This window comes from Coenobita brevimanus, chromosome 107, assembly GCF_032717465.1.
Source record: "Coenobita brevimanus isolate Jiangsu-jjx chromosome 107, ASM3271746v2, whole genome shotgun sequence".
NCBI lineage: Eukaryota > Metazoa > Arthropoda > Malacostraca > Decapoda > Coenobitidae > Coenobita > Coenobita brevimanus.
Window position 1 is genome coordinate 23077550 of NC_137060.1, and position 12062 is coordinate 23089611.

The 12062-nt window shown below is 42.7% G+C and overlaps 1 protein-coding gene across 1 annotated transcript; it reads right to left on the reverse strand.

Moving 5' to 3' along the window:
* Window positions 1-6858: 6858 nt before the first annotated feature.
* On the reverse strand, window positions 6859-11164 carry LOC145416724 (uncharacterized). The gene is made up of 3 exons (XM_080285653.1): window positions 10919-11164; window positions 9068-9291; window positions 6859-8643 (listed from the first exon to the last, which is right to left on the reverse strand). Exons 1-3 carry the CDS (start codon window positions 11162-11164, stop codon window positions 6921-6923), a joined length of 2193 nt encoding a protein of 730 aa, XP_080141779.1. The 3' UTR covers window positions 6859-6920.
* Window positions 11165-12062: the final 898 nt, after the last annotated feature.

Consider the following 12062-nt stretch of genomic DNA (forward strand, 5'->3'; position numbering starts at 1 on the left):
GTACCCTGTTTAGATTTTAGGATGTGTTTCTGGAAAACAATGCAGATCAGCTTCTAAAATGGTCTTTGTTTTATTTTTCATTGATTTTCATTAAGAAGAGCTTTATATTGGAATGACACTTTAATGGGTAACAGTTCATGCCATATCACTGTATAATTGAGTGACTGCCCTTTCCTTTCTTCCTTCCGTTCTATTCTGTCTTTTTTCCTTCATTCTTTCCTCTTCCTTATGCCCATGGGTGACTCTCTGCACTCCCTCTTCTGTCTTTGCTTCCTTCATTCTTTCCTCTTCCTTCTGCCTGTGGGTGACTCTACACTGAGTGACAAACCAAATTTTTTCCTGTACACCAGGAAACCATTTACTATGCTGGCTGGTAACCATATAACCAAATAATGGCACCTAGTAGTATAGTGGTTAATTAAGGCACTCAAATCAGATTGAGCCTGTGCAGATTTATATCCAAAGCGTGGTTAGAGTTTCTTGCTCACGTAATGCCACTCAGGGATGTGTGAAGCTGGTCACTTTCATCTTAAATGTCAGGACCAACTTGCCTAGCCCCAGGCTCTTACACTCCTCATGAAGCAACACAGGATTAGATGATGATGATGATGATTGTACCAGGGTAAAAATAGATACCCAGTTGTAAACAGAATTCATCCATCCATCATCCAATCCTATGTCACCCCATGAGGAGCGCAGAAGCTTGGGACTTGGCAAGTTGGTCCTGATATTTAAGATGAGTGACCAGCCTCACTCATCTTGAGTGGCATTACATGAGCAATAAACCCTAACCACCCATTGGATATAAACCTATACAGGCTCAATCCGAGTGGAGCACCTTAATTATCCACTAAACCACTAGGCGCCATAATTTGGTTATATGAGTACCACGCAGTGTAGTAAATGGTTTCCTGGTGTACAGGAAACAATTTGGTTTGTCATTCAGTGTAGAGTCACCCATACACAGAAGGAAGAGGAAAGAAAGACACAAGAGGGAGTGTAAAGTCACCACTTGGCAGAAGAAAGAGGAAAGACAGAAGAAGAATGAAGAAAGAGAGGAAGGGGCAGAAGCAGCACTACATCGAGTGAGGGGATGGTGAGCGCCCACACCTACCACTAGTAAACAAAATTAAAATATACAAATTACATCAAAGGATAACACTGATGTACTACTACAGTAAACTCTTACTTGAATTAGGGCAAATTGTTTTGTTTCAGAAGGCTAGAAGGCTAAGAGTCACATGTGAGTATGCTCAGTTTTTTTTACTGAGGTGAAGATGCACTTGACAGGTTAGTGATGCTTGGCTGAATGCAGTATGTCTGAATAACATTTCCTAACCCAAATTTCCCCCTCAGATATATGTTGTCAATTAATACTGCTAACAATAAAGAGATTATGAAGTAATGTTGCAATCAGCCAATCATCACTAACCTGTCAAGTGCATCTTCGCCTCAATTAAAAAAACTGAGTATAGTTGTGCTGGGAAAATGTGTATAAGTACTGTGCAGAACACCAAGCACTGGGTTACATAGGAAATCACAGTGTGGCTGATACATCTTGGCAAATCTGAGCTCTCATGGATTCTTCTGAACTGTACAATAACTTGTTTTGACATTGCATTGATTGCAATTACATTGCTTAAAATTATGATAACCAGTCATTTATCATCACCATCTTCCAGACTGTTTTGCTACCTAAGTATGGGGTGAGCTAGGGTCCAAAGAGAAAGAAAAAAACATGACAAGGAGAACTAGCAAAAGCCTGCTCAATTAATGCTTTTATTCACTCACCATGCAAACTCCCAGAATCCTGACAGGCATAAACATCCATGCATATGTGCTTCATATTACCCAAATCAGTAAGGGTTTACTGTACATGAAGTATGTATTCTATATATATATATATATATTAGTTCTAAAAAAAAGAAAATACTATTTTATTGTTTCAATATGTGGATTATGATATTGTGATATTGTTTGACATTTATTCTCACTACCCAGACTCTCTTCCCTTTAACTTGGATTATGATATCTTTTTACATTATTTTCATAAGTCAGACTCTTTTTTTACATTAACTTGGCCAATACTTGCTACTGCCAAAGCATTATTTTATTCTGCCACTGAGCGTTGTGAAATAAGCTGCAACAGGACAGATTTGAGGCAGGTTAAGGTGAGAGTTACACATTAGATTATTTTATTCAGCTTTGTAGAGGCCCTGGAAGTGAAGACATCAATGAAGGCTATATCTAACCCCTCCTTCCCAGAAAGTATCTCCATATCTATCTTCTGCCAGACACCTTAATCTTGGAGAGAGTGGCAATAAACAAATTGCCTTCATGTCACCCTGACCTCCACCGTCAGGTTGCCCGTCCTCCAACTCATTCCACGCTCAGTCATATACCTCTCTCCTGAGCTGTATAAAATCATCTGAGAGCTGCAGAATTGAAGTAACTAATTCATCATTTTGCAGAAAGGACTAAGGGTATGATTGTATTGATGGTAAATGAGTTAATATATAGATTTTAACTGACATTTCAAAAAACCAGTGATAGGGAGAGAATTAAGGGTATCAGTATATCAGTATATTGACTGAATTGTGAATTAATATATAAACTTTTTTTAATACATAGATTTTATTTTCATTCTCATCTTAAATGTCAGGATCAACTTGCCTAGCCCCGGGCTCCTACGCTCTTCATGGGGCAATGTAGGATTGGATGATGGATGGATGGATAGATAGATTTTATTTGACATTTCAAAAAACAGTGATAGGGAGAGAATGAAGGGTATCAGTATGTCACTATATAGACTGAGTTGTGAATTAATATAAATTTTTTAACATCTCAGAGACAGTGATAGGGAAAGAATCACTGATGATTGAATTATGTGATAATATACAGATTTGTTTAATATTGTATCTCGAAGAACCAGCGATAGGAAAAGTTGTATATTTCAGTACAAATCTTTTGTGTTGTATTAAGATGTTTAGTCTTTCTCTCAAATAAAATATGGTGCCAGTAACTTAAGTTCTCTCTTGCATCCTTGTGTAGATAAGCCTCCTCGGGAAAATGATTTATTGCTTTATTCTCATTGTGATGCTCAAGAGGGATACCTTCATACGGAAACTGCAAGGTATAAAAGGACTGTTCTTGCTGATGAGTATCTTGAGTGTGTGTGTGAGAGTCTTGTTATTTGGGAATCATGTTATGTGCTGGAGGTGGGGCTGGAGCTAGCTCTGTTTCTTTTCATTTTGTTTTTGAAGGCTCCAACATAATTGCATGTCTCAACCTTGGTCACCTAATGGCAGTTCTCCATGCTTCTCGATCTCTGGCACCCTTCTTGTTCAGTCCCTTAACCCTGAGGTCACACTTAATGACCTTGTCCCAGGTCTTTTTCGTCTACCCCTCACAACCTCATCCCCTAATATTAATGCTTCTCACTTTCTGCACCCAATTATTATCCCCTATCCTCTCCATATGCCCAAACCACCTCAATCTACCTCTCCTCATTTCAACACTGATACGCTTGAATTCCATCCTACCTCTCAACTTTTCCATCGTAAACCTAGCCCCCCAGGCCTTGCACTCAGGGACACACCGCACATCCATGCAATCATTGTCATTTCTGTACTTTTGAGCCTGCGAATATCCTCTTCCTTTACTACCCAAGGCTCATTACCATACAACATTACGCTCCTAATACATGCTGCATACAAAGATCCCTTAGCATGTAGGGAGAGCTCTCTCAATGTCCAGAGAGGCAACGGCTCCCTGGACTTCTTCCAACCACTCCTCACCCTTGCCACTGAGCTAGCTCCAGCCCCACCTCCAGCACATAACATGTCTCCCAAATAACAAAACTTTCACAGACTCAGGGGACTCACTAGCAAGTTCAATCCTTTCACACCTGACAATCTCCACCTGCTCTCCCCAACACACCACACACATAAAATCAGCATTATCTTGCAGTCTACCTCTAATATCATTACATCTCTTATGCACCCATTTATCACAAACACTGCACAAGATGGAATTTCCACGCCCTTGTAGCAAATTGCACATGGCAACTCTCCCCCTTCTTTGACAGTACCTCCACCAACCCTAGATATCATAACATTTGTTTTATCTGCATTTATTCTTAAGCCCTTGTGCCCCATACCATCTATCCACTTCCTAAATCTTTCCTCCACCTCCTTTTTATTCTCTGCAATCAACACCAAATCAGCAGCATACAACATCTCCCACGGGAGTCCATTTCTGATGTTACTGAGAGGGCTTCAAGTACCATGATAAACAACAAGGGATTCAAAACTGACCCCTGACGCACACCAACATTCACGGAAAACTCATCTCTCAAATCTCCATTCACTCTTACCTGGGTGCAAGTGCCCAAATACTGTATACGGCCATAACCATCCTAACCAACCATTCCTCGGTCCCAAGCTTTCTTATTGCCCATTTCACCACCTCTCTAGGGACTCTGTCAAAAGTCTTCTCCAAATCAACAAAAACAAAGTACAGTTCCCTTTTCTTTCCTATATATCTTTTCTGAAGCTGTAAAACAATGAATATGGCATCAGTGGTCCCCCTGCCTGGCATAAACCCAAGCTGCATTTCTGTGGCTTGAGAAAGGATTGGTTGGAGGAAGTTCAGGGAGCTGTTACCTCTCCTGACACTGTGTTGGCTCTCCTTCTCTGCCAAGGGATCTTTGTATGCGGTATGTGTTAGACATGTACTGCTGTATGGTAGTGAGACCTAGACAGTAAAGGAAGAGGATATTTGTAAGCTCAAACGTATAGAAATGACAATGATTAGTTGGGTGTAATGCATCCTTGAATGTGAGCCTCAGAGGGCTAGGATTACAACTGAAGAGTTGAGAGGAAGGATGGGACTGGGGTGTATTGGTGTTGTGATGAGGAGGGGCAGATTGAGATGGTTTGGGCATTTTGACAGGATGGAGGATGACAACTGGGTGCAGAAAGTAAAAAGCATGAACACTGGAGGTAGGGTTACAATGAGTAGGCCATTAAAGACCTGGGATGAAGTTACAGTGTGTGACCTCAGGAATAAGCAACTGAATAGGGAGGCTGCCAGAGATCGAGCAGAGTGGAGAGCCGCCATTAGGTGGCCAAGGCCGATGCATGCAAGCACACTGGAGCCTTTATAAATGATACAATACCACATATAAAGCTGATTTGCCAGTTATTCCCAATTCACAGTGCTGTACCAGTTGTATATAGAAAGTTGTGGTCTCTTAACCTATTGAAGCCAATGACATTTTTTATGCTTTTCTTTTTTCTCCCTCCAGGTTTTTTTTTTTTTTTTTTTTTTTTTTTTTTTTTGAGAAACTCTTTGTAGTGAAGAGGTGACAAACAGTCTTTGTCAGCTTCATAGCCTAACTGCTCTTTGAGTTCAATAACACTGTGTGAAAATAGCCAGATTAAAAAATTCAGTACACTAAAGCCTCCTTATACCACAGTAGGGTAATTGAAGGGAAAGGCTGGTGTTATATCCATTGCTCAATGAGGGGGTGGGGGGAACAGCAAACTCAAGTTCGGTATATACTAACTTTTATTCAATGGATACCCAACTGAAGGTCAAGTATTCACAATGTTGTATTTCAGTTGCAGTTCATTCTATGGGGTTAAATATTTCACAAGTTATAATCTGGTAGTGACAAATCTTTCATATATAGAAACTAACTTAAACAACAGCCATGCTATGAGTAATAAATACACGTCAACTCCCTCACTGACATTTTTTAAATCTTTATTCATGCTACTACCAGATTTCTGTAGCACAATAATCACTATGGTCAGAAACATTCAGCCACAGGTACACTGAGTCACTCTTCAAGTTGAAACACACTGTCACACTGACTACACATATCAGATTTCTTTTTTTCCCTGACAGTTTCCAGGAGCTGTTAGGAATAATTAACTGGTTTGGGCACTTGGTTTAACTTCCACTCTATAGAAAACATCAGCTGTACTTCTGTGCAAGGATTTCTTTCACAGGGAGCTTGAGTGACAAATAAATTCATCTGGTGGTAGCAAGGATAATATGGAAACTATCACTGAGGTGAAGAGTTTAATCCATAACCAAATGCCCTATAATAAATATTAATATATCTACAGACACACACACACTGAAACATATATTGAGATGATTGTGCTGATTTCAGCAACTTATAAAACATTCCTACACCTTATTTTAATCTATCACAAACTACAATCTTTCTCAGTCTAGGTGCCTACAAATTTCAGTCTTCTTAAGTGCAACATATCAAGATATCTCAAGGTTAACAGATCTTGGAAAAGGACAGCTTTTGTTAATTTTTAAGTCTTTGGTTCCTCTTTTCTGCATAAAGCTGCAAAAACAAACAAAACAAAACAACAACATGTCTGGTTACTTGCACCTTTCTGGGAACCCTCGCTAGGGTATGACCATCACAGAATATCCTCCAGGCTAGTTTGACCTTGCATTCCTTTCCCGTTCTATTGTTCCTAAACTCTTCTCTTTCTCAGCAATATATCGATTCACTTTCTTTCAGTAAACACAAAATGGTTGCCCTTTTCCAAAAGTTCCATCTGTCTTACTTACCAAAACCTTTAAAAATATCTTATACAGTATATAGGGTGTTCTAGGAAATGTGTAGGAAACTTTAGATTACTTTTGAGCTAGTTTTGAATAATAAATGCTATATCAGCCTGTGTCCAACCCTAAACCTTAATTGATAGCCTTAGAAGCAAAAATGGACTTATAATTCACCTATAAGATCATCAGTAATTATAACTTCATAACAGTTGTGATACAGCATTTTTTATTCTAAAGTAGCCTAAGAATTACCTCCTGAAGTTTCTCATTTCTAGGACCCACTGTAGGTAGAGTGCTTAAGGTGCAGTATTATGTCTGAACTGCTAATGGGTAATGTTAGTACTGGCAGAGGTAAGGGTAGGACAGTCAGAACTGCTTGGGGCTTTAACAGAATCATCAGTATGTGTGTAATCTTTGGTATGGATACCATCTTCAGGTACAGTTGGATTGGCAGAAGGAGAATCCTGGTTTCTGGCACTTGCAAGGTTGTGATTGGTGTTGGTGCGAGGTCTGATGGGTTGTGCAGTAGCAGTGTGGTTGAAAGTAGTGTCATTGTTTTTGTTTATGTTGTAATTCAAGGCACTGTAGTTGTTGTTGTCTGTGTAGAGGTTTTTAGGGCCACAGACAGGTGTAATACTGGTTGGAGTAAGGCTATGTTTATGCCCATTACACTGGACTGGGATTTGTCCATTGCTAATTCTATTAAGCTTGTCATTACTACCGATATTTTCAGTACCCTTTACATGACCATTACTGTCAATGTGACCATTACTATGAATATGACCAATACTATCAATATGTCCATTACTTTTGATATGCCCATTACTCTCAGTACAAGTGAGGGGTTTGAGTGGGATACCATGAGTGGCAATGTCAGTTAGGATTTGTGTGACATGAGAGAAAAAGTCATTGGCTGTCTGCTTTGTGGTCTTGGTGGTGTAGCTATCAAGGGAAAGTAGCAGGCGTCCACCAAGTGTCTGGGTAACAACAGTAAAACAAGTGCCTGTTAATTCTGACGCAGTGGAACGTATAATTCTTGCAATGCGCACGGGGCCATTGTATTCTGTTGGCAGCAGTTTGCTGAGGTTGCCCATGTTGGTGCAGTGGAAGTGTGAGTATGTGATGCCAGGAAGCCCCAACCACCAAAAAATTTTGTTGGCCGGTAAGACGATGCTCAACATCCACCCCAGTCGAGACAGCCGAAGTGGCAGCTGGTCTTTGTCAAGTACAGTGTAAAGGTCCTCCTGCATTGTCCTGGCAAGTGCCCAGAAGTCTTTGTCCTCAGACACGTGATGCCTCAGGTCAATGATCATGGACACAGTTCCCATTCCCTCCTGCTGGCTGGCAGGGTAATACCGACGGATGTTAACAGCAGTTTCGTGGATCACTTTCATATTCTTCAGTGACTCTTTGTTTTGCCTTGCTGTCCGCAGGTAGGCCAGGCTACAAGCAGCCAGTAAGCAAGAGTGAATCCGCACCCCTGATTCCTTACACCGGCTAGCCAACTGGGTCGTCACTTCCTTTGAGAAGTCATGAAGCACCGCTGAAGTGGCAGGTGAGACGGGATCTGGTGGAGGTAGAAGGTGAGCAGCACCCCGACTCAACAGGTGACAGAAGCCTACATAGAAACCAGAGAAGAAGAATGACAAAGATGGCAGCACGTCAAATGTTGACAGAAGGCCACAGGCAAGTGGCGACACAAGGCCACGCCTTGGAGTGTGAGTTTCCTTTCCAGTGATGAGGCCATTGATGATAGTGAGGAGGTCTCGGCTGAGTATCATGTTCGTGGTGCCATCAGTGACCCCGTGATGTATGGTTAACACCAATACCGCCTCATACTTGCCGGCACAGGGCGATGGCTGATGAACTAATGTGGCACGCCACAGAGGTCCTTTTGACACTTGGTAGTCCGAGTTTAAGTCCCGTCGGTAGACAACCATGGGGTCCTCGTTGCTCTCACTCAGCGGAACTGTGATGGTATTGGTGCGACGGTACCACGGCCACCATCCTCGCCACGCCATGGCCAGCTGCAGCACCAGCACACGCCTGGGGCACAACACGTCTCAGTATGTATAACACACTAGCTCTTGCACCACACTTCTCTACACAAAACAGTACCCAGTAAGTCAGTGAAGAAGCTTTGTGTCCTAGTTGTAGGCCACATACTACGCATGGTGGTCCATACATTATGCACCTCAGTGTTCATGTGTTGCAGGGAGAGCTTAATCAGCATTAACAGCAGCTTCTCTACATCATTTTCTACTTCCTATAACCCTTTTCATGCTTTAGAGAATCTACTTTTTGACATCCACTGATTTCATGTTTGATTAATAGGTTTACAAAGTAGCCAAGACATCAGCATTCCTCACACCAACAGACTGGGCCATTCTTGCAACACACATGACAGAAGGGTGCAATTTATGTACCACTCGGTACTCTATAGTGCAGGCAGAGAAGAAACTGGACTCACTCTGTTAGGATGGTAAGCGCTCGATGAACCAGATCAAAGGTAATGGGCACTGTGGACTGAAGAAAAAGAACCTGCGCTGTGTTGAAGCTGCCAACAAAAGCGCCTGAGCCAAACAGATGCTCCAGGTTGCTGATGGGCCGCACCCACTGCCCAGGGGCTGCCCACACCTCACCATCACTCCAGCAAATGTCTTTATCCCGGTGACGCAGATACCATGTGGCTACCTAAAGAGGCACTTGGATTAGGGTGGGTATAGGGATGGTAAGGGTTAGGAAAAGGGCAGGCTGGAACTAGGAACAGGGTGGCAGAGGATAAGAAAGGGCTGGTAGGGGCTAAGAAAGAGGCAGGTTGGGGCTAGAAAGGGGCAGGTTACTACGAAAGAACAGGTCAGGACTAGGAAAGGACTGCTAGGGTCTAGGAGAGGGCAGGTAAGCGCTGGGAGAGGGCTACTCAGGGTTGACAAAGGGTTACTAAGGCTATGTGGCTGAAGGTATTAAAGAGAGAGAGAGAGAGAGAGAGACTAAGCACAGATACAAACTGTGATTGGAAATTCTGCTGACTGGAGAACGTGTCCAGAGCAGCAGAGGGGCTATACTCATTTCACCTCAACTAAGCGTAAAACTGCCACCTCTCTTTCCTGAATGCTGCGTTACAACAGGAGATTAACACTATAATATGGTGTTAGTCACGAACAAGTGCTATGGACAGGAAACAGGTCCATGGGACTGTGTTATTCCTACTCTGAGCTAAGGGAAATGGGCTAATAGAAAGGGAGAGGAGGAACGAAAACCTCTGCCAAGTTAAGGACTGGAATGGGACCACCAAAGGCTTCATCAGACACCATAGTGAGGATGATGTGGAGGACGTGAAGAGCTATAATGCACTGGAATGATGACATGAGGGATGAAATGGTTACAGTGAGAGGTTAAAAGTAACTGGAATGGATGCTACAAAGTGTGGAAGTGACTGCAATGGAGCTAGTAGGGCTGAGTAACTAAAATCTGCCTGACCATCCTAACTTTCCAGGATACCCCTGGAGTTCCCGAAAGCGTTCCCCTTGGGCCACCTCAATAAAGCTTGGCCAATATCATTTTTAAATCCTACCTACGCCCATGCCGGTGCAGGGTGGCTCGGATGGAGATAGTGAGGACTGGAAAGTTTGATGTGGGTTGTATGGATGCTGGAAGGATCTAGCGAGACACTGAAGGACCCTACCTGGATGCTGGAAGGTTATGACAGAAAGTAACTAAGTACAGTAATTGACTGCTAGAGATGAAATGGTAGCGTAACTAACTTTAAAACAAAGATTATGAATTGTAACATGGAGCGCCACGACAACTAAACAAAGCAGAAATGGTAGAACAAAGAGAGATATTGGAAGTAAGGGGGCTGAAGAGGGACAGCTATTGGTATCGTATAGAAAAATAGTTATTATGACAAACTGGGCCAGAGAAAGGAATGAAATGTGTGTGTGTGTGTGTGTGTGTGTGTGTGTGTGTGTGTGTGTGTGAGAGAGAGAGAGAGAGAGAGAGAGAGAGAGAGAAGGTTATGAATGAAGCGGCGAAGGTGATATTATATGGTATGATTCATTAATTAACAGTATAATAGGGGATATATGGAGTATGGTAACTAGGCCTACACGAGGAAGGGAGGATGGAAGGCTCAGTGGTGGGATTCACAGATATTCACAAATGATAATTTATCATGACTTAGATGTGATTTTGCATGAGGAGCTACAGACACGAGAAGATTCTACATTTTCCTTTTCTTGTCTTTCCTGCAAATATAAATTACAGTTACGACTTGGGAGTGACTGCAAGCTTGTGAATCCTCATCCAGGGGACAACTCACAACCACAACGAAGATACTGGTGAGGACCACGATGTCTCCCCAGCCCCAGTCGCCCTCCAGAATATTCCAGGGTGATCCAGGGGCGTGGCTGACGTTCCGGAGAGAGCAGTCATCCCCTGCGAAGGCATGGGGGGCACTGAGGGTGATGTCATCCCGCCGAAGGTCGGGGTCTGTGCTGTCATGAACTGCACATGCGCACGAAGAGGGCGGACTGCCATAACTCGCTATAACCCGCGTGAAATTCATGCTTCAACTGAGCCAGACCGCGCCTAAACCCCAAGTATATATACCAGCAGGAGTTTCCATGTTTAGCAGCGCCCGACAACCCTGCTTGACGTGGGGTTATCAAGTAATGCTCTCACGATGCCACTTCCTGCTAAATTCACTGCCTATATTTATAGCCTTTCTGATGAGTAGGACTGCTTTACTGAGGGTCTATTCTAAGTAGCTTTGGGGATTTCGTTAACGCCTTTTCCTTCGCGAATTATTTTACACATTACACCCAATATCCTCTTTTATGATATTACTGGAAACTGTCTTGAAGTTTCTCGTGTGGTGGTGCTGCTGCTGCTGCTGCTGCTGCTGTTGTTGTTGTTGATGATGTTGTTGTTGTTGTTGTTGTTGTTGTTGTTGTGTTGCTCCAAGTCCACCTGAAACGTGAACCTGGTTGGCGGCTGACCTTAGTTGTCCTTCTCCTCCAGTCCACCATTTTCCCTTTGGGGATAGGGAAACAGTCGTGGGGCGTTCACGTGTAAAGACTGCATTACTCACTAGGCCGTATTCTCATTAACTTAGGACGCTTTCTAGCACCTCTTCACAACAATTTATATTGTATATTATACCTTAATGTATTCTGTTTACTTCAACGAAGATTGTATAAACACAAGAATGTATGAATGTACCTGATACAAAGATTAAGTAGAGGTGTTTGGAAGGGATGGAGTGAAGAGGAATATCCTGTATTATGAGGCAGGGATGGGGACGATTTGGAGAGAGGCCAACCTGATGCCGAGGGTACAAGATGACACGGGGTGATTTGTCTGTGGCCACCCCTTCAGGGCTTGGGGCGTCATAGGAAGAAAGACAGACAAACAGACGGACAGAAAGGTCCACAGATACTTAGACAGATGAAGATCGATGAAAT